We start from the raw sequence: 21049 nt of genomic DNA, 5'->3' as shown, positions 1-21049 counted from the left end.
TGAAGCAGTTTAGAGGTGTGTGCATTGCTCAAGGACACTTCAACATGTGGTTGGTGAGCCTGAAATTGAACTACCAAGGGGAAAAAAAAAATATGTAAGGACTGATCCACTCTACTAAAATCCAGCATTCAGATATCAAACAGATATATACTTCAAAAAGCCTGAATGAATCTGAATAGTTTCTAGCATATTGTTAGGAACGAAAAGTTGGGAGGCAAGCACTCTTTTTTTCCTTACCCTATGACAGACATTATACAAATCCATATTTATGCAATATGAAATGATGCTGTTGGTTTCAATACTCAACGAGTTGATGAGAGAAGTGACCTTCACAAAAGCATTACAGACCACAACCAAAGCTCATTGCAGTGACTGTCCAGTTCAGTCTAGTGCAGCCTGGGGTCTGACGTGGCCCTGACTTGGGAGTTAGATGGGAATCAGTGAGCTGGCTATGAGATCAGATTAGCATGGCCCGAAGACTCAGCATCTCATCGTGATGTAGCAGAGTTATAAAACATAGCAGGGGTGGGTAAAACTACATGGAGACTGCTGCTGCATTAGATATATCAAATGAGGCTTTAAGACCAGCCTTTCTGGAGAAAATCAAGGATGCAAATGTGTAAATAAAAGCCATGCCAGTGCCTCATGTGTTGCTTAAAAACACAGCAAAGTTAGAAACACACTGAGCATCCATGTGATCCCACTATAAGGTTCAGTGTACAAAAACTGCCAGAATCGTTGACGAGCTTAACTTGCCTCTGACACGCCAGAAAAACAGGCTTGGACTGAAAAAAAAAATTCCCCCCCAGTTTCATTGCATCTGCACCTGCGCTTGTGGTAACTGTGGTTCAGGTTTGAGAGCAGGCCTACAGAACACTCATTAATTTGGACTACATGTGTGTTTGAGGCTCTGTGGGTAAGCTATGCGCACTGACAACTCTGTGTCATAGCAGGGATGAATTTTTAGCATTTCACAGCATTTCGAACGCCTGCTCTACAACACACACACACACACACACACACACACACACACACACACACACACACACACACACACACACACACACCAAGGTATGAAGTCACCCGGGTATGACACACCGTGGCCGCAGCACTGCTGGCACTCTGTGCTTCAACACAGTTAGAAATCATCGGTCCACACCGCTAAAGTTACATCAGCATAAACGACAGCTGAGTTCATCACACCTCAGTAAAGGTACGAAGTTAGCAGGGCCTACACTACCACTGTTTTTCAATTCTGTGGGTAGCAATGCGGTAGTCGGGCTGAAATGTAAGCTCCGGCGGACCAGCAGCAGACGGGCAGCAGGCGGCAGCTGCAGCGGCGAGACTTACCTTCTCCCTTCGGCTCTCCCAGGGCACTCCCATGCATCGAAAACAAAGATAAAACACTCCCCGGGTTCTTCAGGCGCAACCTGGACTTAGAAAAGTTAAGAAGAACGGTCGGCCCGGCTGTCACGACTGACAGACCTTCCTCTAGTTCCTAGCTAACTCCAGCGGCAGCACAGACGGACGGGTGCGGAGGAAGGGAACGCCACAACAAGCGGAGACCCAGAACGGGCATGACGTCATTACGCATAACTTACGTGGGCCCAAAGTTGCTTTTTTCCTCACAAAAACTTAGGAAAGTTTTTGTCCTTCGTGTTATTGTTCATAATAATGTCAGTAAGAGATTACAGGTCATTTATAAAAACGTATATATATATATATATATATATATATATATATATATATATATATATATATATATATATATATATATATATATGAAAAAAATCAATAACTAACTAAAAATACTAGAAAGTCAATGGAAAAAAGGGACAAAAGGAACAGCCAACTAACCTTTTGAGCAGAAAGCATTTTCTCTTTATTGATTGACAGTTCCCATTTGGCTATAAAGCATAAAGTATAAAACACAATCATAATTAAAGATATAAATCAAATCTCTTTAGTTCTCCCAAAATAATAAAAAAAAATCAGTTAAATACAGATTAATATTATTATAATTATTATAAACCCATGCAAATGTCTGAACAAAGAGAGCAAAAGAAAACTATTATTATTAAAAGTCATGATATATTATGTGTTTGCTGCATACGCGCTCTTTAAATAATCAAAATTCTCCACCCTAGAAGTAACGGATTTTTTGGGAGGGATTCCATGTTTTTCTGTGAACTGACATTAAAAATTGTAATTCGGTGAAACAGAACAGAAAGACAATATATTTTAAATTAAGATAAAAAAAAAAAAAAAAAAAATTCAAAGTTATGTGTCACTGGCCCACCAGGCACAGTGATTTTATGACTTTACAATGAAATCTATAAAATGAGATGTATTAGAAATCTCTATCAGGACTCTCAACAAAAAAACAACTTTCACAATATTGCAAGAGAGAGGTAAGCAGCCCCCAGTGGACAAAAGAAATTCATAACATAGGAAGAGAATTAATCACCACATGATTTGTACATTCATAATGCACATTTGGTCCCCGTATTGCACAACTGTAAACACTTCAATAAACCATTTCAATGTTAAACCTGTTACATGTTTTTGGCTCATCATATGATTAGGAAAAAGGCACAGCATCTCGTTTTCATAGATTACTCTGCAAGGCCTCAATGACACTGGCCATTCTCAGCAGTGTATTGGTCTGATTTCACATTTGGCTTTTTTTTAATATATATAGAAGTTCATTGTACAATAGACAATAGCCCTCCCACCTCCCCATAATCCAAAACAGAAACACACACACACACACACACACACACACACACACACACACACACACACACACACACCACACACACACACACACACACACACACACACAACTTAATGTTCGATTGCACAATTGCACTGTTAATCTCCTAAAGCGCCGTCTCTCCTCTCCAGAGCTTTGTGAACTGTAGCTATTCCACTGTCACAGACTTGGCCAAGTTTCTGGGAAAGTCAACCTAAAAAAACAAACAAAACAAACTACATGCAAATTACATGCGATCAACAACATGTTTCCCAGCACTTCATATTAGTATGGGTGGTAAAACAATGGCACACTGGTAAAGATTTACCATAACACGGATTTGGAAAAGCAAATAAACAGAAGCACACAGTGTTTAAGAATGCATTCCTCATTAGCTGCTCTCAATGCTGGGTGAAACTGATATAGACAAACACAGTCCATAACCATTTTTTATGCAAATATAAATCTAAATATGAGGATTATTTCCTGCTGATTTCACATAAAATTATAATATCCTTTACTTGTATGATTTCCTTATTCCTAGGACTCTGCTCAGTAATCAAACCAACAGCTGTGTCGAACACTTACATCATATCCTCTCAGGACAGCCAAGTGAAATGACATAAGCTGCAAAGGGATGACGCTGAGGATACCCTGCAGACAGTCCACAGTTTGTGGCAGTTCAATGGTCTGGTAGGCATTCTGATTCACCTCAGTGTCATCCTGGCAACAGATGATGATGGGCCGACCCTGATGAAGAGAGACGCCGAGAGGGCATGAGTATTAACTTTAGTCTGTCAGTCCGTTCATTTATGCCGTACTTGTGACTTTTGTCGTCTTCTTTAAAATGTGTTTTTCAAAGACTTACAGATCGGGCAGTGATTTGTTGCAGAGCATTCTGGCATTTCACGTAGCAGGCGTCCCTCATGATGATCATGATGACTGGCATGTGTTTGTCTACGAGTGCCAGAGGACCGTGCTTCAGCTCCCCGGCCAGGATGCCCTCCGAGTGCATGTAAGTGATCTCCTTAATTTTCTGCAATGGAATATAAACAATAAAACTTGTTTAGTATGATACAAAGAATAACAGAGATAAAATACTGCACAGCCAGCGTTCTTTGTATGGTATGGAAACTCTGCATGCAGCTTAGTATTATTAAAGCTAGTTGTTTTCTAATTTCTCATGCAACTTCACCTTCATTTTATTTTCCCTCAGACTTGTTTGGATTCTTGCTGGTGATTTTTCTGAGTCATATCTCTGGATATGATAGTTAGATGACTTTTCTTCTCATTATGTCCTTTTTTTCAAGGACAGCACTGTTGCCCATCAGCTACACGCTTACATTGTTTACAGCAGGGACCAGCTGAACATACCGAAGCAAGCCTACGTAGCTATCGGCTCAACAACAAATATCCTTGCAGAAATCACAAGGACATGCAGAGGATGCAGAGGAAGAAGGAAAATGGAGAGGAGGACATATAAGATGCAACATCGCTGAGGCAATGTTTGATTGCCTAAGAAAAGATCCTTTCAATTATGGCATGAAACAATCTGAGAATGGCAAGGAAGAAGTAGAGGGCTTGTCACCTTTATAAGCAATACCTGTTGCCAGACTGGTCATGACAAAAAAAAAAAAAAAAGGGTATTCAGGTCAGGTGACAGGGAGGAGATTAAAAAGGTCTGAAAACAACTCTCAGTGAATAACAGACAAGGGTGCAAGGCAGAAGCTGGCACAGAAGCTGCAGAACTGGAAAGGCATGAGGACCATCCCTGGTTACAAGCCCAGCAGCTATAACGTAGACACCAACAGTTTCTTTAAGAGATCCAGCATGCAGGCACCTACTGATTACATTTATCAGCAGACACCCAAAAATGACACCTTCAATCCACTACCCACCTCACTGAGCAGATGAGGAGGGTACTAACTAAGGCAGGCACAATGACATCAGCCAAACAGTGCATGGCATAATGCGCATCTCCAGCATTTTTTTTTTTTTTTTTATAACCTTAGCTCACATCTGGTCCCCATCCTGTGGAAGACATTCTGCCTGATTTCTAAATCAAAGAAGGGCCAGGATTGGCTCTTTTTCATGCCGAGGCCCCCGTTCCTGCAGCGTAAATGACACCATGCTAAAGATGTTTCTTGAGTCTTCGATGATCGGAGCTGTTTTCTATGTTGTGATAAATCTATGTGATAAATTGGAGCAAAGGCTTGAGGGTGTGTGATACTAAAAAAAACTCAATAAACTTGTTCACAAGGCTCAATCCTGTGGGTGGAATTGGACCATCTACATGTAGTAGCAGAGAGGAGGATGTTGTCAAAACTCCTCTGCATCACAGACAATGTTCCCTGCCCTTTACACAGTGTTCTGGCTAACCAGAGGCGCACGTTCAACCCAAGACTAATAATGACTAAATGCCCCACTGAACATCATTCCTATGGCTATCCAGTTATATAACTTCTTTTGGTACTGCCATTTAATTGTTTATAATTTTGTTAATAATTATTTAGAATTGCTTTTATTTGAGCAACTGTTAAAAAAAAAGCAATTTCTCTGTAAAGATTAATCACATGTCCTGATTCCTAATTACTCATTTTATGACAGATAATTACAGCATTTTTTTTTCAACTCACCAGCGCCCCCTCCAGGCAGGTGGCATAGTTGAAACCTCTGCCCATAACCAAAAGGGACCTTTGCTCATACAGTTCATTGGCAATGGCCTTAATCTTCTCATTCAGGGACAACACCTTCTTTATTAGCTCTAAGAGGGAGAAAGAACAACGAATAATGGTGAGTTAAATATTTTTATAGTGAAAGCACAAGAGCACAGGGGATGCATTAATGTTTGTTCACATTAAGGTGCTTTTTTTGAAACCACAGAAGGCTTTTTGTGTGATTTGTGGGCATACGGACCAGGTAGCACTTTGAGGCCATTGAGGATTTCCTCTCTTCTCTTCTGTAGGGACAGCCTGTCCTCACTCATCATCAGGCCAAACATAACGAGTGCCACAAATTGACTGGTGTAAGCCTGGATGAAAAAAAAAAAAAAAAACACTTTATTTTCCCAAGTTGTGATGAACAGTGTGGCAGAAACCACCAATTAAGCAAATGACACGCTTCTTTCACAGGTTTGAAAGAGGAGATTTCACCATTTAAACCAGCCATACCTTTGTGCTAGCCACTCCGATCTCAGGCCCAGCATTTATGTGGACTCCACAGTCAGTTTCTCTACAAATAGAGCTGCCAACAGTGTTGGTTATACCAACTGTCAGAGCGCCACGGTCTTTGCAGTAGCGCAATGCCATCAAAGAGTCTGCTGTCTCTCCTGAGGAGCAGAGAGAATGAAAACACATGTTCATAGTGTGCAAATAAACCACAACAACATCCCTTTTTAAGGAACAAGTGAAGAAGGCATTAAATATCAACAGGTTTTATCAACAGGAACAGACAGTGTGGAGAACCTTTTTCTTTTTAAATCCACTTTTATGATGCAGAAATCAGAAGTATAAAGGAGGGGGGGGGGGGGGGGGGGGGGGGGGGGGGGGGGGGGCTAACAGGTAACCAGGATTATTGTGCGTCATTGTCACCTGACTGGCTGATAAAGAAGCAAACGTCATCTCTGAAAACAGGCGTGATACGGTCCAGGAAGTCGCTCGCCAGCTCCACCATGACAGGCAATTCTGTCAGCTCCTCAAGGATCTGCCTGGTCTGCAGAGCAAATGGATAAAAACAGTAGATTCATTAGCATCGCCACACTCCATCCATACAATAATTTCATGCTTTGAACTAGACTGTTACTAATGATTATCTCTTTTGACACAAAATGCCATCGTCAGGCCTATTCAAGCTATAATAGAAATGTAATCGCTCTACTCACAGCCACTGCAGCATGGAAACTCGTGCCACAACCAATCATAATTAGCCGTCTGCAACGCTTTATTTCTTTCAGGTGGTCCTTCAGGCCCCCAAGAACAACTGAGGGATAACGATACAACGATAACGTACATTGGTAACATGTTTGGGGCTGCAGTGATCACAACACTTCTGTCAGACAGTGGTAGGATATGGTAGAAGATAGGACGAGCTGGTCACCTTTTTTGGAGTCAAAACAAATCCGGCCCCTCATAGTGTTGACTACTGACTCTGGCTGCTCAAAGATCTCCTTCTGCATGAAGGCATCAAAGTTTCCTGCAAAGGAAAAGAGAAGTTTATATTAACATCACGTTCTCTGAAACACTGGCGTGCTGAGTGCTTTCCTAGCAAGAGGTGAGACAGAAAATAAAGACATATGCAGTTTGTGAGGTTGTGCTTTCACTTGTTCAGCCAGCAGAGGGCGAGCAAGCGCAACCATTAACTTGCATTTGTAGCGCTGCCAACACAGTACGTGCTATTTCTCTACTTTTCCCACTTCTGTTGAAATGAAACTTCTTTTCTAAACTAAGCCACCTAAAAGCCATGACTTGTCCTCAAATTCAACACATAACAAAATGGCTGTTTTAAATAGCATATGACCTTTCATGATCTGCTGCAGCTCCATTTGTAGGGTCTGAATTGCTCTGACTGGGTCTTCACCGGCCTGCCGGTTCATTCTGTGGATGGAGAGTTTCCCTTCGGTCACTACTGCGATGTCATCATCCTCCAAGTACAACACCTTGTTGGTGTGCTCAATGATGGCACTGTGGGTAGACAGAAACACGGAAATTAGACAGAAAATATGGTTAGAAAAAAAAAAAGAATAAATAATATTAATTAGTGATACTGTCTATTTGAATTGGATTCACCACAAGACGCAGTTACATAAGAGAATCCTCACCTTGCGTCAGAAGCAAAATAATACTCCACAGCCCTGCCGTCCCCCACAGAGTTGATGGCATTGGAGCAGTCAGATCGGTTATGGCTGTTCTTCTCATGGACTTCCTCCTTGTGGTGACCTGCAGGGTCAGAAGTCTAAAGTCAAGGGTCAGTGGCATACTGCTGTTTTTGCCATTTTGTCTTTGTACTGATTGTAGTCAATATGCCCAGCCATCTGTCCTTATCATTTTTATTTACGAGGTTTCAGTTCCTCGTTTATGATTAGCCCTATCTTGGAATTTTGCTTTGAATTCATCATATGGATTTGCTTCTTGTTTGCCATGCTAAGCAGTCTTCTGTGCATTATGGCTTTCTTAATATGATTTAAGATTTTATTTCTGGTCTTGTGCATTCTTTGATTTGGCCCCGATTCCTGAACCTTTGCACGTTTCCCATCTATTCTGTTTCACCGTATTTATTTTTGTTTATTCGTTTGTGTTTTGCACATTTTCCAATAAGCGAAAGATTCCCAGTTTGATCCTGGGAGGAGACACAAATCCCTTTGGGGTTGTGTCAGGAAGGACATCTGGAGTCAAAAAAAAAAAAAAAAAAATCTGCCAAAGCAAACATGTGGAGCTACCTGCTGTGGTGACCCCTTGTGAAGAAGGGAGCAGCTGAAAGAAGCTTTCATTCATTTGCATTCTTGATGGCAATGGTAATGGTAAGCATTTGGGGGCGCCAAAGTGAGAAAACTTTACATTGCACAGGATAGAAGCTATGAAGCGCAAGAAGATACTGTTATTTGTTACTGTAAGTTAAAAGATTCAAAAGTATTTAGGTTATCTTGGAGTGGCAAAAAAAAAGGGGGGGAAAGGCAACAAAATCGACCTTCTGTAGATTTTCTTAATGAAATTTAAATTTGCTGAGGGATACTGATGTCCCTCTGTGAAGTCTTATTGTGTACCTAAGACTGGACTGCATGCAGAGGCAAACCATCCTCCTCCTCACAGTATACATATACTCTGAGTCTCCTGTAGCACCTTTACCTGTACACATAAGTCAGCCTGCAATTTCTCCATTTGGAAATACAGCTAGCTTTTTTAATTGTATCTGTCTATTTTAAGCCCTTTTTAAAGGAAGCATTACATGGCAAGGACAAGACTGTTTGTAATCCTGACCAAGCTTCAAACCGCGAAAGGAAAATTTCACACTTTTCATTTTAAGAACAGCGAAAGAGAATAACAAATGTGCCCAGCACCAATTTTCTTTACTTAATCTGTCTGGTTACTAAATGAATTCCCAGTTTCCAGCTAATCTGGGATTATAAATTTTAGTAGATATGGTGTAAGTAGCTATCCAGCAATTTAGAAGACAGACAGACAGACTGACAGACAGACAGATCAGATCAGATAGGAAGGGTATCAACTCAGACATCAGCTGATGTGTGTTGGCTGACCTGACATGACTGGTTGAGCTCGACTCCATGGCCTGGCAGAACTGAGGCTGTGCTCAATTTAAACATTGGTGTTATTCTTGCTCATGGAGCTGACTGGCTAATCATTAGTCTTTCTGCTGTTCTCACTGGACTGAGCTTTTTAACTTAGAGGACGCTGTGTCATGTGGATACGCCACATGAATCAGTGAGTCCGCAGGAGTGGGCGGCTTCAAAGGTTTGGACCCGAGCAGGGGAATTCTTGAATTTCGTTAAACTCAATTTGTTTCAGGATTACATACTGCAAACGTACTTACATATTTAAATCCCAGTTTATCAAAACTGAACTGGAATGACTAATCTTTGGACTAAGAGGCACCCATAAGTAAGAAAATGCTGAATGCTGATACATTAATGGTTTGGATCTTCACCTCATCCTTAAATTCCTGATCCAAATCATTTTGGATTATTTCATGCCGCACTGATCTTGATAATCTGACTATTTTATCAAGTCTAGCACTTGTTTCTGTGGGGCTGTAAATCTGTATATGCACAGTAGGTCTCTGCGTTTATGCATGCATCTAGACAGATTTAGGGCGCAGTGTAAGTGGATGAAGGCACACAAAGAGGAACAGAACTCACCACTCTTGTACTGGACGGGGATGTGCTCAGCAGGCAGCTCATGCTCACTTCGCACACCAATGACCAGAGGACTTCCTCTCCTGCCAAGGTCAAATGAAGCAGGTGGAGGAGAAGAGACAGAATTGGGGGGAAAAAGGAGAGAAAATATGGGTAATTTGAGATAATTTGACATACTTTACTGAACTAAATCTAAGAAAAAGTACAGTAATGTCAACATAAAGTATACATGCAACCTAAACTAAGGCATAAAATAAAAAAAGGCTTTACTCTGTCTTCTTGTCATGCCTCTTCATTTAAGAGGAAGCAAAAATAGTGATGTTATGTCTCCTGGAATGTACGTGTGGTTGTAATCAATTAAAGGAACATGAAGAAAAGTGAGCACATCGACATTCTGGAACTAGGATTTTCCCCATGCTTTGCAACGTTTTCTGCTGCAGAAAATTTATGTTTGTATTAATTAAAATCTGCAACATAATCTTAATAAAGCCTTGAAATAAGTACAATCTCAACCCCCACCGAGACTCGCCACTGCTTGTTGTGCCAAAAAGTGACTCCTGATATTTACTTATACTTTTTAGCCTATAATAAGTGAAGCATGTGTCAAACATATCTCTTATGAATAATATTAAGTCGTTTTGAGTCAGAAACAACATTCCTGTCACAAGATAGTAGCTGCATTCCCTTTTTGGCAAAGTGACTTATATACAAACCGGATTCCAAAAAAGTTGGGACACTAAACAAATTGTGAATAAAAACTGAATGCAATAATGTGGAGGTGCCAACATCTAATATTTTATTCAGAATAGAACACAAATCACAGATCAAAAGTTTAAACTGAGAGAATGTATCATTTTAAGGGAAAAATATGTTGTTTCAAAAGTACATGGCGTCAACAAATCCCAAAAAAGTTGGGACAAGGCCATTTTTACCACTGTGTGGCATCCCCCCTTCTTCTTACAACACTCAACAGACGTCTGGGGACAGAGGAGACCAGTTTCTCAAGTTTAGAAATAGGAATGCTCTCCCATTCATGTCTAATACAGGCCTCTAACTGTTCAATCGTCTTGGGCCTTCTTTGTCGCACCTTCCTCTTTATGATGCACCAAATGTTCTCTATAGTGAAAGATCTGGACTGCAGGCTGGCCATTTGAGTACCCGGATCGTTCTCCTACATAGCCATGATGTGATTGCTGCAGAATGTGGTCTGGCATTATCTTGTTGAAAAATGCAGGGTCTTCCCTGAAAGAGATGACGTCTAGATGGGAGCATATGTTGTTCTAGAACCTGAACATAGTTCTCTGCATTAATGGTGCCTTTCCGGACATGCAAGCTGCCCATGCCACAAGCACTCATGCAACCCCATACTATCAGTGATGCAGGCTTCTGAACGGAGCGTTGATAACAACTTGGGTTATCCTTGTCCTCTCTGGTCCGGATGACATGGCGTCCCAGTGTTCCATAAAGAACTTCAAATCGTGACTCATCTGACCACAGAACAGTCTTCCATTTTGCCACACTCCATTTTAAAAGACCCCTGGCCCAGTGCAAACATCTGAGCTTGTGGAGCTTGCTTAGAAATGGCTTCCTCTTTGCACTGTAGAGTTTCAGCTGGCAACGGCGGATGGCACGGTGGATTGTGTTCACTGACAATGTGTTCTGGAAGTATTCCTGAGCCCATTCTGTTATTTCCGTGACAGTGGCATTTCTGTTTGAGGTGCAGTGACGTTTAAGGGCCCGGACGTCACGAGCATCCAGTAGAGTTTTACGGCCTTGACCCTTACGCACAGCGATTGTTCCAGATTCTCTGAATCTTTTGATGATGTTATGCACAGTTGATGATGATAACTTGAAAGTCTTTGCTATTTTACTCTGGGTAACACCATTCTGGTATTGCTGCACTATCTTTCTGGGCAACAATGGTGGAATTGGTGATCCTCTTACCATCTTGGCTTCAGAGAGACACTGACACTCTGAGAAGCTCTTTTTATACCCAATCATGTTGTCAATTGACCTAATTAGTGTTCATTGGTCTTCCAGCTGTTCGTTATATGCTCAATTTCCTTTTTCCAGCCACTTATTGCTACTTGTCCCAACTTTTTTGGAATCCGGTTTGTATATATATATATATATATATATATATATATATATATATATATATATATATATATATATATATATATATATATATATATATATATATATATATATATTCTTTATTTTATTAAAAATTTCTTTTTTAAGACAGAGCTGGTCAAGAGGGCAACAGAAATGGCAACAAATTTAAGATTACAGTTGTTATAAAGATATTTTAAATGGCCAAAAAGGATTGCACTGATTATAATATAGTTATAGTAATGCAGCGTCATGAAGATACTTGCAAAACATGTCATTTTTTCATTTTCTATATAAGCATTTCACAGTCTATTTACCCATATAGGCAAAGACATTATACATAAAACACACACACACACACACACACACACACACACACACACAAAGAAACATCAGAAATCACTTTCTGGCACAACACCGGTGTCCCTGTGATAGAAAGCAGGACGGCTGCTATCAGCCTTCAGTGAGCTTCCTGATGTAAACATCATGTCAGACCAAGTTAACAGATCATCTGCATATTTTATTTTAACTTAAGTATCTTTCCTGTAGATTTTCCTCTGTGTAAAACAAAAAAATGGGAGCAGCTACAAAGTTCTCTCCTCATCACGCTGGGACTTGTTGAACGTGGGTTAAAGAAGGGCTCTGGCCAGCTGCTTCCCAGTAAAGGGTGTAATGGTGGTTACAGGAACAAGTGCTGCTGGTTTGGGCATTAGAAAACCTTTTTCCTTTCACTTCACTTGAACTCACGATCTCTGTAACAGCTCTGCTTCATTGCTCATCGCTGTGTGTGTGTGTGTGTGAGTGCGGACAGATCCACATTAATCTATGACAGGATCATCTTTGGTGCTGCTGTTGTATAATCAGTCTTTTTCTTGGGAAAACAGTGGGCTGCACAGGCCTAATGTTGCAATACTTTTTATCCACACACGTGCTCCAGGATACGTTTCGACTGCAGGTCTATTTTTAGTCGGAAATGTGGGTGAAACGCATGCTTACATTGTAACACCCGAGCGCACACCTGAGTTTAAATGAAGCATCAAATTAAAAAGATTGCTATGAATGTTTTTTATGATGGAGTTATTTGATGAATCGTTGCAGCCCTAGTACAAACATATACCTATAACCTTAACAGACACTCTTGTGATTGCAGATCAAACACCATATAAAAAAACCCACCACCTCTTAAGAAACTGTGCTCTAAAGGCCTCTCCTTACTTCTCCTCCTGCTCAAGTCTGCATCTTTCCTCTCTGCTTAGTGTGTCTCTTGGGGCTCTGTTGACGCAACACTGATGGTTGTTTTAAGGGGTGTGGGGCTCGAAAAGGGAGGTTTGCAAACAGAAACATGTGGTGGCTATCTAATACAATATTTACGCCCAAGGAAGGAGAGACGAGAAGAAGTGAAGCAAAGGGATAGCCTTATACACAAGGATTTCCACAGTAATGGTGTTCAAAAGGCCACTCTTTACAACACTTTTGCTTGTTTACACTAAACCACACCGAGCACACCCCAGTGTGGGATTTTTACAAAGCATGTGCAGAATCAGAGGGGTGTGACGACTAACACAACAGCATCTGCTTTACTATCTCCACAGCAGGCTTTAAAGGCACAGCGATAAAGTGAGGCACCTTCAAACGGGGTATGATAGAGCTTGGATTAAATAGAAGACATGAGAGAAAACGATAGAAAGTCAGAGAAAGCGAGGCCAAGGTGGAGAGAGTAAAAGTATTCTTGCGAAGTTCATCCATGATGGCAAAGAGTGGGTGGTGGCTAGCATCACTAGATAATTGCAAACATTCCCCCATCCCTCTGTCTTGGCAGACAATGCTGACTGTTAAACACGTGAACTACAAGTAGTATAGCCAATGACATGCATTACACTGATATCAGCTTTCAGCACACAGATGGCAAAGACTCCTGAGTGCCAGGAATAACTCTTAAAAACTAACCCTAACATAACCCTAAAGTTACAGTTTGCTGCTGTACTGCTTTCCTCATTTTTCCCTCTCTCATTAACTTACTCCAGTGCACTGCATTTCCCTGATCTCTTGCAGGTCACCGAACCAGGAAAGGTATGAAATAAAATGATGAGAAGCAATTAACCTGGAATTTCATGTGGGCCGGACTCATTTCCTACAGCTGAAACACGAACCGCTCTTTGTTAGTGAGTCACGGAGAAGGTGGCGCAGGGCCAGCAGCCCAACGGCCAGAGGCCCAGAAGGGAGAGGGAGGCTCTGAATTCAGCCTCCGGTTTTAAGATGCAGATTGTGCTGACACATATAGCTGGACTCAGCAGAGATGCCCACTATTGTAATCAAAGGAAGTTCCAGAGTCTTGTCTTAGTTAGTAAATGTAAGCTACGATAAGCCACAACTCACAAATCTAAGGGGTATTGCTTCATAGTTGCAGGAACAGAATTGACTCATTCCCAGAGAGGCCGGTTCATTTAAATGGTACTGGGCTGCATGTGTGGCTGCGTGTGCGTCAGAGCGTGCATACTAACCTGGTTGACACGGCCTCTCCGGGGTAATGACGGCTTTTAAACACGAGAGCAAAGGCCCCCTCCTAACACAGAAAGAAGCAGAGGGAAAAGAGAGGTCACGTAAGTTTGATGAAAGAATTAAATTAAATAAGTGTTGTGATAAAGAGGGGTGAGGAGGAAAGACAATAAAACAAAACAAAATCTTTGAAAGTTAATGCAAAGGTAATTCCAGATTCCAGGAAAGTGTGGAACCTTTGAGAGAAACTGAATGCAAACAAATGTTTCTCCTGGCTCTGTGGGGTTTCAAATGTGTGTGTCTGTGTGTGTGTAGGGGGAGAGAGGGGTGTTGGGGTACAAGGTGGATGGGTGGGTGTGTGGAGGGACAGGGGGTGAAAAGAAATAAGACCCCTATTGTTTAAGCTCAGCTGTGTTTCGAAAGCACTGACTTCAAGTCTGCTTGTGGTGGTTACTAAAAGCCAAACTGGCTGGGTTTGTGGTTGTGGTGGTGAAGTGGGGGGGGTGGTGGTTGAGTGCCATGGATGTGGGACTTTTTCAGTGGGTATCTGAATTGTCTGGTTCCCATTACTCAGGATGGGTGCATATACTTCCTCTGTGCTTCTACAGCGAGATTGAGACACTCACATGACTCAAAATGAAGGATTTCTTCATCTAAACCCCCCCCTTCCTGTGAGTAATGATGTCACTGATGATGCTGTTAGGCATTGCCATAGAGATTGTGTTTGTAATGGAATATGTTTTTTTGTTTTTTTTTTAATGGACAGGAAATGTAAGCAGTTTCACACCAAGTAAAACAAGTAAATGAGTGTCTGTCACACTCTGACTGTCACAGTCTTTCAGCCTTCATGGTTACCAGCAAACTGTTTGCAAAATTTTCCATCGCTTTAACTGAAGTAAAACTGTAGAAGAAAGGCAAAGAGCAATACTGATGACAACACTACCTATGAAGCCATAAAGTAGGTCAGTGTGTGTTCTTGCCATGTGAGCGACTCACCAGCTGTTTAATGACCCTCTCTACCAGCGTGGAGAAGGTGATGCTGTCACTCTCTCTGTTGTCATAGATATATTTGATCAGCTTTGGGATCACCTCCGTGTCTGTCTCTGACTCAAACTCATATCCTTTGGTGATCTGAGGGAGGTTAAAAAAGTGCAGTTAACTTTATATAATAATTTTATATAATAATAATTTTATATAATAATTCAATATACTTCAGCAGTCTTTGTCAACCTTAAACCTTGGGCTAAAAAGAATGTGGCATATAACATGACAATGGCAATAAGGCCTTTAACAAACAGTACCAGTCAAAAGTTTGGACACTGTCACAGTGGGTAAGTGTACCCAAACTTTTGACTGGGACTGTATGAGTTTTCTTTTTTTTTAATGTCAAGAAGATTTCTTCAAGGGGGTCACGACCTACCAGGTACTCCTTCAGCTCTTTGTAGTTGGTAATGATGCCATTGTGAATGACAACAAACTCTGAGGAAGGCAGGCAGAGTGAACAGATTAGACAAACCATGGACCTGCTGCACCTTTATGGCCTGACAATGCCATGCCACGTCTGCGGTGAGGCAAGTTTTACAGGTTACCCTTATTTAAGGAATGTTTAAACTCGTTTTAGCAGCAACTGAATAAAGTCACCAATGCATGGTCAAGGAGGACCATTAAAAAAGTCACAAACAACCACACAATTATACATTATCATGACAATAACCACACATTAATACTGCTATCTTTTCCAAAAACATGTGGGCCAGTTTTCTAATTTTCTGTAACACTTTGGACTCTGATGAACATGGTCTAAAGCTAAGCTACATAGCTGGCACACCTATGTATGTGGTACACTAATGACCACCTTTATTTAGCACATACTTCACACACATACACACCTATATATGTGGCACCCTAATGACAGACTACCTGGTTTGACACACACCTTCTGAAGGTTCGAAATGAACCAGCTCGTCTGCCATTAGTGTGCCACTTACATAGGTATGGTTTGACACACACCTTCAGAAGGTGTGTGTCAAACCAGCTAGTCTGTCACTAGGGTGCCACATATATAGGTGTGTATGTGTGTGAAGTATGTGCTAAATAAAGTTGATTGTGTCTTTACAGAAAACAAAAGCTAATGTGTTTCATTTAAACTGTTTGCATGTGATTTGCATAGATGGAAGTTAAAGCAGCAGAAATCTAGAAAAGACATGAAATGTCTAGTCACCTGATTTGATCTGAAATTATTATTATTTTTTTTCAGAGACTTGCAGCCCACCACAGCTTTAAATGCATTTTCGTAAGTATATGTCACCATTATTCTTATCAGAGCGGTGAGGGTGGCTGTTGAGGGCGCTCGGCTCTCCGTGTGTGGCCCATCTGGTGTGAGCGACGCCGAAGTGCGTGACCAGTTCTTCATCGAGGTTCAGCGAGTCTTTCTCTGGACAAACAAAGCACAAAAGAAGTCCTGTTACTGACATGAAAAGAATTCAGGGGCTTTTAAAGATGGATAAATGCAGCTCAATATGCCCGATGAAGGGAGTGTCGTGCAAAAAGCAAGATAATCTAAGAAACATTATACGAGAGCTTTTTGAGCCTGTCAGCATCGAGTGAATGGACACAGAATGGGGTCACTAAAAACAAAAAAATAATGGCATGCTGTAATACTGTCTTTTACCTCTATATAATTCATTCTGCAAAAGAAACATAAAAATAAAGATTGCAAGGAATAAGAGTCAAATGTGCATAAACCCACTGTAAATTTCCTCATCCAGGGCCTTGACCTTCCCCGTCTTCTTGAATAAACAGATTGTGTTGTTCTTGAGGTCACTGGTTATCTTGCTAGGGCCATCCACAGCAAGTCCTGACAACAGGCACAGAAGGAGTGGGTATGGGAAAGGTGGGTGGGTTATTTTTTAAACAAAAAGGGCAGCAAACACAAGCATGTGATAAGAGGTCATAGTTAATATAAAGCTTACAATAAAAAACTATTAGGAAAATGAATTCAGAAAGTGCAGTGAGATATGTCATAATCATCATATTGAGATACAATATGTTATTATAGGGGGTATTATCTGTGCTTTGCATGCATGTAAGTGTTTCACAGCGAACGTCTGATTCTGTTTCTTCATCCTGCTCAAACAGGATGAACAAACACAGGTGTATGTGTGTGTATGGGTGTGTTTTTGTGTGCCGCATTGCAGAAAGGCTCCAAGTGATCCCCCAACCTGGTGTGTTTCTCTTTAAAGCAGGTATTGTGACTTAGCGTAATACTACCAGACAATAATAAAATACAATGGCAAATTTCCTGTTGATCCATTGGTTTGATGTGTAATTGCTGAACTGGAATACACAAAGAAGGAGAAAAGCTCAGGGGATGGAGCAGAAAGGCAGAAAGAAAAAGACACCTCTGGAAACTGTGGTATTCCTGTGAACACGACTCTGATATGCCAACTGAGTGGGAAAAATTTTCATTGGAAAGAGCGGTAGCTGCAGATGCCAAACTTGGAAAATCTTTCTTAGGAAATATGCCAGAGTGAAATAAGCTTGGACTATCAATTAAAAGGTAAAAGATTTCATTCAGGTAGTGTGCCGGTTACTGGTGATTCTTCCTGTTTGAGGTTTATTATAAGTGTTAATCTTCATCACTGTGTGCAGGTTCAAATGCAGTCCTTTTTGTCACATCTTCAAGCTTACTTAAATGAAAACTGGACAGAACTGAATAAAAAAATGTGATAACATCATTAAGTGAGATAAAATTTGCATCTGCGTGTTGGAAGAAGAACATTTGATTGCGACAGGAGAACCATTTCACACAACTTGTAGCTGACCCCGCATAAGCACGCTCTTCCTTACGAAGAAGCCTCAAAAATCAATCAGTTAAAGTAGTGGAGCAAGATCTGTTGAAGCATATTGCAGAAGCATTCAGACAAGATAGTGCTCACTGAGTAATACGCAGGGGCGGTAAGCTGCAGTAATAAAGTCTGTAGGAGATTAGTGCAGTAGTAACAATGTTCTTATCCTTGAGAAAGAGGACAGAATTCAATATGACAATATTACTCAGCTGTAAAAGACAACCTTGTACCACTGAGTCCAATTTCATAGGTGAAACGAAAATGATACCAAGAGTCCTCACATGCAGGGGAATGACGGTTTCTAGGGTCTTAGGTAACTGGTTATACTTGCAGAAAGTTGAAGTCACTTAAAATTCTGAAAACAATGTTTTCAGAATTCTGACTTCAATTTTCTGCACATACACTTTTTACTGTGTACTGTCATTCAGAGGTGCAAGAGAAAAAAAAAAAAAACTTCTGTCATATTATTCACCTTCAAAACAACTTTTTCACCTCCATTTTCCCAATCTGCTAAGTTTGAAAGCGAGGCCAATCTGATCTTTTAATACTTTCAAATAATCATTGGTCAACTGCACAATTACCACTTCTTCCTTGTCTTTGTGCACCCTGGAAGTAGGTGAAGTCGTGTCAGAAACTACTACCAGAATCTGTGAAACAGCAGCAGGTGTTTTGAGAAGAGCTCTGTGCTATGATGACCCTAAAACTGATATTGTTATTGTCTAAATAGGTTCCCCCTGGGGTCCTAGTCAGAAATCTGAGTGTGTCAGATATACTTATAGAATAAAAGGTATACTGATGACGGTGTGTGTGTGTGTGTGTGTGGGGGGGTGTATGTGTGTGTGTGTGTGTGTGTGTGGGGGGGGGGGGGGGTGTATGTGTGTGTGCAGTCGGCACTAAATATTATCTCATATTTCTGATATTTATAGGTATCAGGTGTTACACCAGTTCCTCAAGTGAAAACACTGAAGAGTATTTAATTTCTAAGTTGGACTGCATGCGTAGTTGGAAGCAGTTCAAAGGACAAGGGTGTGCCGTAAAAAGACTATAGTATTCACTGCATCTCAGTGACGCTTAGAGTTTTTCAGTTATGATTCACAGCTGTGGTCAGGGAATACTTAAAGCATTTGTGCTGTGTGTGGTGACTCTGTGAAGCGGAGTGTCTTACCTGCTGAATCGTAGCCTCTGTACTCCAGTCTCTGCAGGCCTTTCACCAGCGTCTCAAATATCTCCTTTCTGGTGCGAGGCACTTGGTAATTCAGGTAGGCAAAGATCCCTTTTGGAGACAGAGAAATAGCAGAACCTCAGTCCTCAGTGCTGCAGTCAGAGCTCAGTTATTTCAGCCATTTATTACGACTAAATCTCTGAGACAAATCATCCAAGTTCACACAGTGGACAGATCATTAATATTTAGTGTGTTTTCTTAATAGGTCATTAATAAAGAAAAATATGGCTATCCAATATAATCTTCACCCAATTTATTCTTCTATGCTTGGTATGAAAAAGAAGAAGAAGAAGAGGCATCACATTGCACTCAAGTACATGAGAATCTCTTATGTCTGAATGTGAGAGTTGGGTCAATGAGTCTATAACACGTGTAAGTCAGTATAAGGACTTTTTTTTTGGGTTAGGGGAGTCAGAATCAGGCAATATCCTCTTAAGTGGTGGAAACACGACTGTGTGTGTGCGTGTGGCGCGTGTCTGTGTGCGGTGTGTTTGCAGGAATGTTCCGGGCAGCTCTGCTCCCGCAGGCACACAGCTGGCCATTGATGCACAAACATTGCGCGCAGTGTTGGAGCAGCCAGGTGAAGAGGGTAAGGTAAAACTCTTAGAATATCGGCTTCATTCTTGCAAGCTTGGGGTGAGGCCGAAGAACTGTTAAAGATTTACTTCAGGCAGTAAACGTCCTTGTTTAAGAGTCGTAAAAAAAAAGGTGTGAGACGCACGAATATCTCAAGCTTTACGTGACTCAATGTGGATGTGTGTGATTTAGATAGCTTCATACATTAAATCCCATTTTTACAGTTGCTGCCTGGTATAATTTCTCTCTCGTGTCCCTTACACCCGTGAGTAAAAACAGTGACACGTAGCAGCTGAGTCTAAAGTTTTTCAAGCACAGACCTGAAAGCTGAGACTTTTAACCAGCAAAACTATACAAAATTCAAAGTAACTGCACAAAACTATCGTAAAATCACGAATTTGACCATATCTTGCTTTATAACTTGCATTCAAAACATCGGTATAGATTTACTGGCTACAGTCCATCAAAGCAACTGTTGTGCGTAATTGCCGCAGCCTTTCCAACAATCTTTAAAAAAAAAAAAAAAACTTTATGAAAAGAAACCTTACCACACATGGCTCAAGCTTTGTCGTCGCTCCTCGTTCTGTTAAAATAATAAAGAGCTTGTACCTATTCCGCATTAAATCCAGACGGACTGCGCTCTCCGGCACACTCCCACTGTATTTAAATAGTGTTTCCTGGAGACGCTGTGGCACCACCTCCTCTAACGCCACCCCTGTCCTGTTAACACCACCCTGGTGCCTCACAGGTGTTCAGCGCTTCATCGGATGGACTAAGTTACATCCCAACCCACCTGCCAACGTACTACGCTTCATACTGTGGAGCGTAGGCCACAGTATGAATCTTTGATTACACATTTGGATAAGGTTATACCCCCCCCCCCCCCTCCACCCCCCCCCCCCCCCCCCCCCCGTCATCTTCAGGAGGTCCTGAATAAAGAATCAGACTGTCAGTGATCAATAAAGCCAACAGACCCTCTACTAATACCGAACAGAAGCACCTGCATTAATCTATTAATCTATATTTATAGAAAAACGACTTGGATTAAACTAAAATGTTCTGTTTTTATTGAAGAGCAACCAATCTCAGAAATAAACAAATCTAGCAGAATAGGAAACTAGGATATATATATATATATATATATATATATATATATATATATATATATATAT

At 41.1% G+C, this 21049-nt stretch overlaps 1 protein-coding gene across 1 annotated transcript; it reads right to left on the bottom strand.

The window, feature by feature from the left end:
* Positions 1–1906: 1906 nt before the first annotated feature.
* Positions 1907–20550, bottom strand: gfpt2 (glutamine-fructose-6-phosphate transaminase 2). Its single transcript, XM_030739351.1, has 19 exons — positions 20426–20550; positions 19245–19352; positions 16981–17088; positions 16540–16665; positions 15652–15710; positions 15228–15362; positions 14237–14298; positions 9624–9703; positions 7572–7689; positions 7271–7434; positions 6851–6946; positions 6636–6733; positions 6346–6466; positions 5926–6083; positions 5672–5786; positions 5392–5519; positions 3624–3791; positions 3344–3505; positions 1907–2969 (listed from the first exon to the last, which is right to left on the bottom strand). The coding sequence occupies exons 1-19, from the start codon at positions 20430–20432 to the stop codon at positions 2925–2927; spliced, it is 2058 nt and encodes a 685-aa protein (XP_030595211.1). The 5' UTR covers positions 20433–20550; the 3' UTR covers positions 1907–2924.
* Between the last annotated feature and the right edge of the window lie 499 nt (positions 20551–21049).

Source organism: Archocentrus centrarchus, chromosome 10 (genome assembly GCF_007364275.1).
Source record: "Archocentrus centrarchus isolate MPI-CPG fArcCen1 chromosome 10, fArcCen1, whole genome shotgun sequence".
NCBI classification, from domain to species: Eukaryota; Metazoa; Chordata; class Actinopteri; order Cichliformes; family Cichlidae; genus Archocentrus; species Archocentrus centrarchus.
The sequence above is the reverse complement of the archived record's forward strand: the minus strand, read 5'-3'. Positions and strand labels throughout refer to the sequence as shown.